A 14,252-nucleotide genomic window follows, 5' to 3' on the forward strand; every position below is an offset into this window, starting at 1 on the left:
AAATGTTAACCCATCCGCTTCTATGCCCCCCCCCTGTACTCCTACGCTCTTCTTTTTCCTCCTCCCTTGAGCTTTAGTGTTTTTCCACCTCTTCCTTTAGATGCTAAACTTGTTTTTATCCCAAATCCAGCAGCAGTGAATCTTGCCTTGATCCTTTTACACCCCCCCCCCTTTTTTTTTTATTCACCCCCTCTTCATCTCAGCTGTCAGGTCCCTTCTTTTCTTTTATTCCTCACTTTAAAATCCACTTCCTAGCTAGCCAGCCAGCATGCCCCCCCTTCCCCCTTGTCTTTGACATTTTGACTTTTTTTTTTTTTGCTTTAAAACATTTTAAATGTCATAAGTGGGCTCATGAAAGCTTTAATTAATGATGCTGCTTTCAGGCCCCTGGATCTCAGTATGGGGTGGAATTACTGTGCGTCTGCTGTGGCTTTGCTTGAACATAGTCAGACTTTCTCATAATGAAATATTTAACACAGCTCAGAAGTCCCAGGGGCCCCTTTTTGTCTATTACTGTTGACACCTTTTGATATTATAATATGATATGATAATTTGCTGAATCATTTTAGTTTAATTTTGAGCGCGTGTTGCGCTTGTTTTTAAATGGGCGGAGCTTCCTGCCAAACCTCTTTACGTCTCCGTTGTTTGTGCACAGGCAGACTTTTAGTGTAGCCGTTCAGCAGCCCAACAGGCAGCAGAGCGAGCGGCTCTGATTGTTGATAAAGTTTCACTTTAATCTGCTGAATAACATCTTTACAAGTGCACATTAAGCATTAACACATATTAACCCCGGCACTTTAACAGCACCACACAGTTCACCACACTTCACTTTCAAACTAAATTAACACACTCGCATCCACTTCTGGCAGTTAAAAGAAATTTGGGAATTTTTTTAATGCATTTTCAAGCTGCTTTTTGGCTTCAAGTACGTTGAGGAACAAGGTTAATATATGTGCCACCTACCAAAAAATCCCATTAGAGAGATGGAAAAGTTGTTAATAATGATTAATGGTTCTGCCAGGAAGATGGTTAACCATCTTCACTTATGAATTTAACACCTACCTACCCACTGCCTACTTGTACTACACAGCTACTGAAGCTGGATAACCGGGAATGTTTCAGTGTGTTTTCTAAACTAACCAAGCATCCTTTTTCCACTCAGAGGGATTTTTCCTGTCGCGAGGAGCTCCAGCAGTCAGATGTGGAGCGGTGGTTGGGTTTCATCACCTTCTTGTGCGAAGTGTTTGGTACCATGAGGAGCTCCGGCGAGCCGTTCAGGGTGCTGGTGTGTCCCATCTACACTTGTCTACGAGAGGTTTGTATCTGTTTTCTTTTAGGTCACTAGCCAAAATTATCAACCCCTTTCACGCTTTTCGAATAAAAGAAAGTGCCCGGCTGCGTCTCTGTATCGTGCTTGCTCAGTTCAATACATGCACTGAATCAGAGTTTCCTGTTTTTGGCCAGACTCAGTCTAGACTCTTGAAACCACAGCTCTGTTTGGTTAGTGGTGCAAAAACAGCCAGGACACCATCAGTTCCAGTAAAATTTTGTGACCCCAGGTTCACTTCTCATCAGCTGGTCTTGCTCACTTAGACACGGTCTCTCGGTCTCCATGGAAACCATTAAGGGAAGCCGCAGCAGACGCACGGCGATACAGAAGTGGTTAATGACAAATGAAATACTGAAAGGGGAAGCAAGCGAGGTGAGGGAGGTGAGGGGAAGTGGGGGAGACTGTGGCTCAGGTTGACTGTCAACTCATGGCACAACAGGTAAAAAAGAAACCAGCAGAGAGGAAGCTTGGTTTTAATACAGGGTCTGAACGAGAGAGGAAAAACAAGGTCAGGTGTAGGAACTAGTCTGAACACTGTCCAAAAATACACATCCACAAAATAGCATCACTGCTTGGTTAGGTACACCTGTTCAACTGCTCCTTAACGCAAGTATTTAAATCAACGAATCACATGGCAACACTAAGTCAAATAACTGAATAAGGCTGTGAGGGTTAGTGTGTATTCCCTTCAATGATCGCAGTAGGCATTAACTCACAGAGGCAGACTCCACTTCTTTTGCTAGCGGCAATTTTTCAAATTCTTCATCCCACATTTAGCGGTGAGTTGAACAAACGTCCACCGCAGACACGCATTTCGGACCACATAGAATAACATGGCATTCACAGAGGGATGATGAACATGAGAATCAAAACAATTGGGATTTATAAGAAATCCACTTTAAAAAGACGGAGAATTAAAAATTGCTGTATGTGTGACAAAGTTTCATTCAGATAGGCCCACCCAATAAGGAGGAGATGGGGCAGAGACAGTCATACGTACACTACAGTCGTTATAGTAAGATTCTTTATGATATTTCCTTTGTTGTTTGTATCTTCTTAATGTGATTTTACATTAACAAATTCTATCATCTGCTGCACCACATGCAGCTGTGAGATGAAGTTCTATTTGTTGTCGGATCAGCAGAAGGAGAGTGAGGTTTGGCTGCATGAGTGAGAGGAGATAGAAGTGAACTCTATACGGAACAAAAGGATTCGTGTAATGACACTTCAAACCTCCCCGCATCTGATATGAAAACATATCGTCCAGCCCTCAGGGAGACAAGTAATTTTTTGGCATCACTGGAGAACATTTCCTCATATTGAAATTCAAGTGGGGTAATTGGAGACCTCTGCACCCCCTTTTTTTGTTCTGTTTTTCCAGGCATTAGAAAATCTAGCCAGTGAGATCTTAGCCAAGCCCCAGATCAAGTGATGTAGTACAAAAGGAGCAACAGCCCAACAGTCGGAGCTGGTTAAACAGAGGACCTCCTCGCAGGCAAAGAGGCGTCAGCCTCCCAGCATCTATGCTGGATATTTGGTGACATTATTTTTAACTCCTACACAGTGCGTGCATTTTTCTGGTGAGGGTGGAGGGCTGGATTCTGAAATTCAGCTTTTGTTTCACTTCCATATTTCTAGTGTAGTTTGAACACACCTGGCGTCTCATTAACAAACAAAACAATCGCAAACAGTTTAAGCCATCCACACCCTGTCTGAGGGTATGCCCAGGGCTTTATCTCAGGCTTGTTAAAAGGCTCAACAGCATGACCAAGGGTGTGGACTAACCAGTCAGCAATACACACAAACACGCCTCTATAATCTACATCAGCAGTATGAAGGGAGCCCCGAGAAGACTAGAGGTCAGAAGGCGCCTGTGAACAACTTAAACACTAATAATGAGGATATATGGTGTGTGTGTGTGTGTGTGTGTGTGTGTGTGTGTGTGTGTGTGTGTGTTTGTGTGTGTGTGTGTGTGTGTGTGTGTGTGTGTGTGTGTGTGTGTGTGTGTGTGTGTGTGTGTGTGTTTTTTCAAGCCCACATAAACGGTCTAATAATCAGTTTCCTAGAGACAGTCTTCGTGACTTTGATCTGGCCGCTGTTTTGATTGTCCTGTTGTAACATGCGATTGTCAGATTCTTGCTACAAGCTATGTGCAATAGGTGTTTGCATATGCACACGCACACCCGCCTTATACATGCGGTCTAAGTGTTTGCATATGCATACATATGTCCCTGCAGAGGAGACACTTCTCCAGTAAACGTAGCCTGCACAACAGGATCAGGTAACAGCAAAGGTGTGTTAGTGTTTGGGCTTAAATGCCAGCTCCTATAGCCAGAGCAAATTAATGAGTGCTGATCCCATCCATTAATAACTGACAGGCTGCTATAGCTCCAATCAAATGGAAGATTTGCCCCACACAGAACAAACTAAAAGACATAATCCTCAAGTAAAATTAAATTTAAAGCACACCTTAAAACGAATGACTTTTTTCCAATTGACACATCCTGCCATTACAGAGCAATATTTGCATTTGTTTGAGTCCTACTTTTGACTCAAGCTCCAGGACCTGCTGTCCTGTTTTAGCTCAGTTGATCTGTGACTGCTCACCAACTAGCTGCTTTTTTTGCTAGATTAAGTGACCCGTTCTACAGCTGTGCATGCGTTGTAGCACAATTAAAATGACACGTTCATCTATCTTTTTGTCTCTTGGGCTTACTTCTTTTTTAATATGTTGCCATGGTAACAAAGGTTGGCAAAAACCCTTCAGGTCAGAACTTAATAAAAATCATATAAAAGATTTTTGACTTGGACCTTTAGCCTTGAGTTAAAGCAACATTCTTTGTGTACCAGTAATCATACACACTACCAATTATTGAATCACTTGAGTTCAACTCTGTTATTTTCAAATGAAGGGGAAAAACTGTGATGCAGTGTGGCTCATGATTCTACCCCAAAAGATCATCATGTCATCATGTGACCCATAGAAGTTGCCATCAGGATATTGGTTTGCAGTCACTCCTGGTAGACAGCATGTACATACCCTCCGGTGGTGACATCAGGACCTATTTATATGGTATCTTGGCTTCCCTCTTAGAAAGCTACCAGTAGCTGTTTACTAACTTGTTCAGTGGATTTTAACTTTTTCCCCCATTAAGATTTGACAACCTCTGTATTCTTAATGACAAGTTGACACGTCAGTATGTATTAATAAAGACGTGGTTAGACGATCATTAGAATAGTTTCCGCTCACTTCTGATGCACACTCAGTCATTTTGTTCTATGACAGAAACCACTCAGTTCAGAAGACAGCTTTCAGGGTTTTCAAGGGGGGGAAAGTTTAACAGTCTTACATTGTTAAACTCTGTATTATTGTAGGTGTTTACCTTACAGTATAAAGTGCCTTGAGGCAACTGTTGTTGGGATTTGGTGCTACATAAATAAAACTGAATTAAATTAAATTATAACAGATACCAGACAAATATGGGGCTGGTCCTGAAGCGTGAATTCCAGTTTTGTCTACTACGTCAGAATCCTTCGAGTTTGTGTGTTTTTAATAAAGCATGTTTCGCTCTGCTTCATCCCGTGCTGCAGTTATTGAAGATACAACCTTGAAGATACACTAATGCAGCGGCCCCCAACCCCCGGGCCTCGGACCGGTACCGGTCCGTGAGTCGTTTGATACCGGGCCGCGAGAGTTGAGGCTCAGGTGTGAAATGTATGGTTTTCAGGGTTTTTATCGGTTTTCGGTGTTATTTTGTTATCGTTTTTATCGTTAACTCGGTTTTCCTGGGTCTTTTCACGTGTGTTATGAATAAATCTTCTTTTTTTCGGTACCGGTACTAGTTTTATTTTGTTGTATTTATCCGCGACACCTTAAAGGCCGGTCCGTGAAAATATTGTCGGGCATGAACCGGTCCGTGGCACAAAAAAGGTTGGGGACCGCTGCACTAATGCACATGTGAAGTCCAAACTCATTTAAGTCACTCACAGAGCCGTGTTTGGATTTATTTCTTCTCTTCAGTGCTGTGAAACAATCAAAGGGAAAAAAAATAAGACGGCTGTATTTTCTAATCCTGATGTCTTTTAAATAAAAATACTGTAAATGGAAGTCGCACAGAATCCCGGGTTTTCCCATGGCAGTAAGATTAGTTTCTTGATGATATAACCAACCAGACATCCGAGTGTTTTCAGCTTCAGCCGGAGAGACTGAGTGTTAAGCTGTCTCTCAAAAACTTTTTTTTTTTTAAATGCTGATTTTTCAGCTGGAACACACCATGTGTTACGGTGCAGCAGTGACAGGAGAGAGAAGAGAGGAAAAGCTTATTGCAACGGATAGGAAAGCCGATGATAGATGAGTATAGATTAGATCGTTATAAGTGTATTGAACAAAACTTCCTCCCTCGGTTCCCCGGGGAACTCATTATGAGCTAATCCCGCTTGTCACATAGTTCTCCTGCTCTGGAAAAGGACGGGACTTGAGTTTCCACATCAAACAGCCACACTGTCACCACGCCCGTCTGAGCATACTGAGGAGCTGACGTCTGAGCAACTGTTGGACCTAAATGATAGGTGGAATACCATTAAGCTTACAGTGTGGAAATAAGAGGCCTGCTCACAGTGAATGTGGAGCATAGCATCAAATGGTGGAGGATTACTTTTTTTTTTTTTAAATGTTTTTACCTCTGAGGAGTCAGACATTTGAATGACTGGTTTTGATCACAGCGTCTTTCCTAAAGCATGCATTTAAACAGGGTTTGGTTTGTCTGCTCAGTTTTAAAATGAAAACACAGTGATCGTGTTATTTAGCTCTGAAATACTGAAGTTGGGTTACTTGAGTGGGTTGGAGTCTCTATGATGCATTCTATCTAGTACTCACATATTATATCATTGCCGTTTTTATAGTGAACTTATTCATACAAAATTGTTTGTTTTAATCATTGAATAGCTTCAGAGCAACATGAGCCTTTATGGAGAGTCAGTCTGCCATTTTTTTTAAACTTCCAGTTTTAAGATGCACCAATTCCTGTGTGAAATATCGGGATTTGGCAACTTCATGCTGCTCTCTGCCCATCAGCTGGTTGCTAATTCTGTCTGTCTGCAGTCTGGTAGCATGCAGTGGGTTTAAAAAGCTTTTCTTTTCTGTTTTTTTTAAGAGTGAGCCAACACTGCTAAGCTGTGGGACAGTATGTTAGGTAATACAGATTCAGGTGATAAACCATATAAGAGATTGAACATTTTTATATACAGTTGGCATTGAAAAACAAATTGGATTTATGGGTCGTTCTCCTGAACAAGGTGATGTCCTGTTTATTCCCTCCGTGATCTCACTTATTTTTTCCTTTACTCTGTCGCTGGACGGCGCATTGATACGTGACAGTATTTTCCTCATTTTCAAAACACGCTCCCCCCTTCCTCCATGGTACTTCCTTCCCTCCATCAGTTTAATCAAAGCAGAGCTTTGTAAACAGTGTTATGAAGACTAAGGCAGCATTAGAGTTGAGCATTTAGCCAAAGTCGCTTCTGCTGTAAACTGAACCTAGAAGCTCGTATTCTGGCATAATGTTATTCTACCTCTCTCTGCCTGCATTGTTTCAGGGGAGTATTTGTATGCCCATCTGTGCATGCGGGCCGGCAAACTGTTTGTTTTTGGCCACGCTGTGTGTTTACGTGTGTGTGCTACTGCGTGTGTATGTACATTGTGCGTAAAGGAAGGCATGATGTGTGATGTTTGCTGGCAGCCTGGAAGCTCAGTGTGTTGTCTTCCAGGATTTAAAATGTTAATGTCAAAAATATTTACAATCAGGATTAGGTCCCTCCCCGTTTCTTTGTGAACTCATGAACACATTTTTCTGTTCTCTTCATCAAGTGGTTTAAATCAGTTTTTGTATGTATACAGTGCATCTTCCATCATTTCTACTGTGCTACTTCTGGAGTTGTGTTGTGCTAGTTTGCGCAGCCCTTTGCTTTGTAAGTCTTACAGTGTCTGTTCTTGTCCTTTGCAGCTGCTAGAGTCGACGGATGTTAAGGAAGACGCAGTCCTCTGCTGCTCCATGGAGGTATCAATGCATAATTACTTAAAGTCAAGTCTTCATACTCAAAAGTCAAACTGGCCCCTACAAACACAAGTGCTCGCCTATACAGACACCACAGACTGTATAGAGATTGACAGACCACGTGACTTTCGCGCATTGCATTGTAGGTACGACTGGCAGCAAAATCAAAACACTGCATCAAGCGTTAGCATTTCCAGCACCGGTAATCATTAATTCTGCGGTTTTAATCCCTACTTGCATTTTATTTGCCCCTAAAACAGTTATGTACAAAACGACGGAGAACACGGCAGGTCCGTACAAAGACAGACTTGACGAAAAGGCAAACCAAGAAAAAAAAAAAGTACGAGGAAAAAAATCAAAGGAGTGAAAAGGTTAGACCTATACGAGCATACAGAGTGGAGTAAGGACGTTAGCGTGCTGCCCAACTTTTATCACGCACATATTTATTATTATATGGTCCTAAGTGTGGGTGCATACACTCACAAAATGTTTGGTAACTTCAGATCGCTGCAACAAGCCCAGGTCCAGTTTACTTTGGTGATTTGGACTATTCCATTTCACAGCTGTTGTTAATTTTTTTTTTCTCTTTATCTCCTGTACAGGCAAACACAATCTATTTGTCTTTTCAGGTTGTAGTGTTACACTACATTTTCAGATCCAGTAGAAATAAAATAAGTGTTTCGTAATTCATTCAATTTATTGTCTTTATTTATAACTGGCATTATTGTTTCATTCTATTATAGGATCTTACAAGAAACAGGCAAAATTGTAAAACTCCACTATGCTTTATTAGCTGCTTCGGTGAAAAACAAATCAACAATGCAAAAAATAATAATAATAATAATAACCATTGCAAAACAACTTACTTGAAAACAGTTATTCATCACTTGATTGCTTCAATACAACACTTTGGGCACATATATGCGGGACTTTTCGCGGCTGTTTTTATATCGCTCTCTCACTTAACCGATCAAATCTCGCTGTGGTAGCAGCTTTAAACTCGGTATGACCCAGGTTGATAGAGGGGGCCCAGTCTGGATCGCCACAGTGAACAAAGCAGCATAGTGCAACGAATTCAATTCAAATCAATATAAGACTTATTTGTAACCCTCATCAACAATTATGTTATGATAAATTACGTAATAACTACAACAGAAGCCATCAGTCGGCTCTTTGTTACTTCGGAAACATGGCTTGAACAATTTCTCTTCCACGACAGAATCCGATAAAAAACGATCTCCTTACCTGTCGGCTTCCCATGGCTGTCATGTGACCGGCTATTGCAGTTAATAATGCCATTCTTTGTTTCTTTTTATCGTTGTGTGACTGTTTTCTTATGAAAGCCTGCGTGCCCTAGTACCGCTTGCCACTCGTACCTACAATCCTTTGCGGTTTTACCCCGGAAATTACATCACATTTTCGATCTCTATACAAAAGATGGATATAGTCAGTCATTGGTTTCTGGATTTGCATATTGAAGCCTTAATTTGAGCATTTTTGCTGCGTAGTGTTTCTAAAACTGGGAAGCAAAACTATATGCTTATCAGTAGCATTATCAGTCGAAGCATAACTAAATTGTACTCTGCAGATGGATTTAACATCACGAAAGACTTGAAAGTAGCGACCACAATCATAAATTTATTAGGAAAGAATTTACTCAGGTCATAAATGTGGTATGCAGATGGCCCGTTTTCCCATAGACTTCTATACATTTGAACTTCTTGTTGCAACAAGACTAGTCGCCCCCTGCTGGCCATAAAAGAACACAGTTAAAGTACCTAATTGGCTTTGCAGTGGGTTTTTTAGACCAGAGGCTGTGTGTTTTTTAAATGAAGCTAGCAGGATGTAAACGTAAAAACACAGAAATTTAGCCCCCTGGAACAACTATCTTGCAAACTATATCAGGGGTCTTGTTATCAGGGGTGGGTGGGGTGGGGGCGAGTACAGTCTGCATCACCCATAGAGCCACAGCCTCCACATTTAATGGGAAATCTGCCAGGCAGCAATAAATCCTTTAAACGGCAGAAAGTAATACCTAGAACTAAAAGGACAGAAAGGGCTAAGGCAGGTGAGCTCTGATTGGAAAAGAGTTCCCAGATGCTCGCAAACACAATGTTTGCAGTCTTGATTACATACTGGCAGCCTCGGCATGCACACATCTCCATGGCCAGAGGGTGTGTGAACCTCTGCTTGTCTGACTGTATCCACAATAACAAGGTGCCAGACATTGTGTCTTGTTCTCAGTTAAGGACGCACACACGCACTCTTTTCTCTGACCTCCTACCTCTTTACTCCCCCACCCTCCCTTCCTTGTCTCTCCACCAGCTGCAGAGCACAGGCCGACTGCTGGAAGAGCAGCTCCCCGAGATGATGACAGAGCTCTTAGCAGCTGTCAGAGACAAGATGCTTTGTCCCGCCGAATCTCCGCTGACTCGCTCTCTGCTCATGGAGGTCATCGAACTGCATGCGCACCGTTGGAGCCCCCTGGAGGCTCTCACTACCCAGTACTACAACCGTACCATCCAAAAGCTCACCACCACTGCCTAGGTGCCAGCTCCCACAGGAGAAGAGGAGATGTGTCCTCCTCACCCCAACACAACAGATGTTTTCTGGTTATGCATTGTAATAATCTCTGTTGCCTAAAGAAGTAAATGTCGCTATTGAGCTTAACTGTAAATTCCATTATTAAAAAACAAAACGGATAAGAAAAGGTGACCACTACCACAGACAAATCATGTAAGAGCCTCCTAACAGGTAACCCAAAAAGCCAACACTACATGTGCCACATTTGGCACACATTTGAGAAGATGGTAACTGATAGGTAGTCAGTGTGGGTGTGTTCGGCCACATGGAGCCTGAGAGCTTGGCTGGCTGCTGGATAAAGGAGGGAAGAGACAAGAGAGGGGTCACGTAGCAGAGAGGAGGAGAGGGCAGCGGTCTGTCCGTGGGGAATAGAGAGATCTGTGCCCAGAGATGAATAGAGGACGGAGAGCGAAGGGGCGGGTGGGGGCCGGGGTGGTCTGTGTCAGTCTCTTCATTGTGTTCGTTTGCCACACCTCCCCTCCTCCCCTTCCCTCTTCTGTCTCTCCGTTAGCCCCCAGGGTCTGTGTGGCTGATAAAAGAGAGGAGGAGGCAGGGAGCAGACACAGTGCTGTCTGTCTGGGCTGTCTGCCCTGCCAGGCCAGGGACCAGGTCAAAGGGCCTCGCTGTGGAGCCCCCCCACAGCTCCTCCCTGCCTTTGTCTCCCCGACACCCCCCACCCAGCGGGAAGCCCTTTTGAGGAGATGAGACAGCGGGCCTGCTGGGCCAGGCTGGGTTGGGGATAAAGATCAGGCTGGCTAGAGTAGGGTGACAGATGGCTGCTTGAGCCCCTGTGAGACGACACACTCCGAGCACACCCCACTGGCACCCCAACTCCCTGTTCCCCAAGCTCAGGCCCACACAGCCAATAGAAGCAGTAGAAATATTGCAGAGGGTGGGGTGAGGGGGGAGCAGCATTAGGAAATTAAATCAGACACTGCGGTCTGATAATTCCTTTGTTTTTGTCTTGCTACGGAATGTCTCTTCTGCTGTTAAGCCGTGCACGTCTATGCTTTGTTAACCACATCATCATCATCATTATATTTTTTTTATCATTTATTGTTTTTGGTTATCAATGTTTCATTTTGAAGTCCTGTTTCAATGGTAATATGTATGAGATATTATAGTCATAGGCCTTATTGCACAGGATCGATTTGTTTTGCACCGTTTTGAGGCGATTTGCTTTGAAAACTCAGAAAAAACAGAAGTAGGAAGTTTGAATTGGAATCAGCGTTGCAGAGTAACGGCGAATTCAAGTAGAGAGAGATCTGAGTTGAGCATAGTGAGGGATTGGAGGATGTTTTAATGGACTAGTGGCCTTGTCAATTGCCCTTTTTTTCTCTCCGTTGTTTAGGGCACAGCAGCGAGCGTGCTGAGGACTTTATCGCATCGTTGTGTTGAAGGAAATATATATAAATATAAAACAACTGAAAAAGTGATGTGACAACTAAAAGAAAAAAATAAGCATGGCACACAATGAAGCAGAAGTACAATGCTTCTTTACAATTTCCTCCTACGCAAGCCATTCTTTGCAGTGGATGTTTTTGCAAGTGTTTAATATCGACTGTAGTTTGGTCTTGATTTTTTTTTTCCTTTTGGAGAGAAATGACAACTATTAACCTGTGTATTTGAAGATGACAATGACGACAAGAAAAATCTTAACTGTTTGACCTCATATTAGCTAGTCATGTGTGACCCTTATTCCAGCTAACGTGTGTACTGCAATAGTCATACCAAGCCAATCACGTTTATTTGGGGGTTTTTTGTTTTTGTTTTTTTAAATGGGCTCTCTATATATAATCTGCATACGATATAATTACAAGTATTACAAAAAAACCTCTTAAATTTGGGGAATAATGCAGCAGTGATGTTACACATAGGAATACCGTGGTTGTGTGGCTACAAGTTAGCTCATCCTTTTTCATCAGGAAGTAGCTGTTTGGGAGTAATCACACACACACACATATATATGCTTAGTTCCCACTGATTCTCTGTGGGCTGTTTTTATATTATTATTATTTTCTGTGTCTTGCATCAAGAATTAAGATCCTGTGTGGTAGAAACACACCCCAGAAGATTAGTTAGATGAGATGGGTGACAATTTTTTTTTCTTTTTTAAGCTCAGATGTTTTTTGAAGACGCATCCCAATCATCTGTACGTGTGTGTGTCTGCTTAAGAAGTGATCTGTTTTATTGTTTTGTCTTTTGTTGTTGTCTTATTTTGTTTTTAGGTTTGTATTTAAATTATATTTAGCTCATTTATATATATATATATATATATTAAAAATAAACTTTTTTTTCTTCTGGTGGGTTTTTAACACATCTGAAGCAGTGATACCTAGCTTGCTGGCAAGTGTGTAAGTTTGGAATTTCTGGAGTTTCCTTTGTGAAAAAAGAAAAGGCCATCAGTCAGTATCCATTATGCAAAGAGCGGTTCCCTCTCTCAGCAGATTGGGGCAGGTGGGGATTGCCCCCATCATCTGTGGCACCCCCTCCCCCCACCTCCAACCCCTTGTGCCCTTAGACCCCTGCGCTCGGGTCACGTGACTCACTCGACGACTGAATGAGATGCACCCTCATTTGGATTTTCTCGTGAATCTTGACAAAACGAGCGGCCCGGCCGACGCGCGGACGAGCTTTTGGGATTGACGACGGTGGGTCATCTGTGATGAGCTTTTGTTTTTGTTTTTCTAAGCAGCTGAAAAAATAAACTAATAGGAAAGAAAAGATGTGCTGGAACAAACTCTGGTGTGTGTTGGGGGTTTTTTTTCCTTCTTTTCTGTCTCGTCAATTTCTCAGTGCAGTCACATGGAAGCTGGCGTGGTATCACTAGACAAAAAAAAAAGAAAAGTCATTCAGACACGACAAAAGAAACAATGGCACACACGTGGTTGGCTCCGTCGTCAGCAGACAGACTGCGTAACTAATCGTGGCGCCGCAGTGGGTCATTTTACTAACAATTCATACGTGTGCACGCTGCAGCTCATTTACATCGTCACACATTAAGCCGAACACACTTTAGAAATTAACAGCGCCGTCTGTGTTGGTGTGCACGACTGCCACGCAGCGACCTTCATCAGTGACTCGCCTTTGCTGAGCCCCCCAACATATGCCTGGGGGCTCCACGACTTTGGCGTCCCGATGGGCGCTCTTAATGCAGGGGTTACCTCCCTGCTGAGGGCCCCGTCCCTCAAACCTATTGGATGTCCTCCAGCCCTTATCCACAGCGATCAACATAATCCCACGTGATTATTCTGAACACGTAAACACACGTGAAAGGCTGAAACGTTAGATTTCTTTGTTTTATTTCACGCAGAATCACAACACAAACAGGGCCAGTAAGGATGTTATAGATGTGCTAATCTGGCAAACAGGGAAGTGAAAACACACCAACAGCAGATGCAAGAGGGGATAGAAATGAAATACTAAAATGAGTGAATGCTCATAATCATACAGGGGATGATTAATGAATAACTGACACTGATGGCCGGCACCGGTCACACTTAATTCAGCTTGGTACAGTAAGAACAGGCAGAAACACTGTAACTTTAATTAAAGAATGAAGATTGTGTCTCTTCCTTTGTCTGTCACTGGGCCCAACACTGACTGATGAATGAAAGAAAGGTCTGTAATCCAGAATTCGAGATGACATCTGCCCATTTTCCTATTGCTCCATAACTATTCCATAACTATTAACTCTGGGCTGGAGGTGGAAAGAAGGCTGGGTAATTACAATTTTGGTTTGCAAAGATTAAAACAACATAATTGGGGACAAAATTCTTACTGCTTTTGGGGGCTGAAGCCTATCCCAGCTGTCATACGGCGAGAGGCGGGGTACACCCTTGACAGGTTGCCAGTCTATCACAGAGCTAACACAGACACTGACACCCACATCCACACCTATAGTCAGTTTAGTTTCACCAATTAGCCTAACCACATGCATATCTGTGGGAGGAAGCCATATTACCTGGAGAGGACCCACTCAGAAAGGCCCCAGGCTGGAGTCAAACCCAAGCCCTTCCTGTGCGGTGACGGTGCTAATCACCACACCATCCTAGATGCTAGATAAGCTATATGGAGCAAAAAAAAAAAAAGAAACACCCACACTTTTCTACTTCTAAAAATGTGCATATAATTAACATAATTCTGCTTTTGTTATTCACTATTCTGTTTTCCATTGTCTCATTCCGACGTATTTTTGGTTGTCAAAATCAAACTGGTTAACAACGGATCATACGTTTTGGATCAAACCGAACCATTATTAATCACCTTGTTTGAGAAAACCATTG

General features: G+C 42.6%; 1 protein-coding gene across 5 annotated transcripts in view; it reads left to right on the top strand.

Moving 5' to 3' along the window:
• ctif (CBP80/20-dependent translation initiation factor) overlaps positions 1 to 12,706 on the top strand; it is a 98,427-nt gene extending 85,721 nt beyond the window's left edge. For all 5 annotated transcript variants that reach the window (XM_085279814.1, XM_085279818.1, XM_085279817.1 and 2 more), the window contains 3 exons: positions 1,163 to 1,315; positions 7,333 to 7,386; positions 9,709 to 12,706. In XM_085279814.1, coding sequence (XP_085135940.1) covers positions 1,163 to 1,315; positions 7,333 to 7,386; positions 9,709 to 9,930 — 429 coding nt within the window. In that variant the 3' untranslated portion in view covers positions 9,931 to 12,706. The remainder of the gene's footprint in view (positions 1 to 1,162; positions 1,316 to 7,332; positions 7,387 to 9,708) is intronic.
• The last annotated feature ends 1,546 nt before the right edge of the window (positions 12,707 to 14,252 follow it).

The sequence above is a fragment of the Mchenga conophoros genome, linkage group LG7 (assembly GCF_057382185.1).
Source record: "Mchenga conophoros isolate Kocher_MC1m ecotype Shallow Benthic linkage group LG7, M_conophoros_male_GT1.1, whole genome shotgun sequence".
Lineage (NCBI taxonomy): Eukaryota > Metazoa > Chordata > Actinopteri > Cichliformes > Cichlidae > Mchenga > Mchenga conophoros.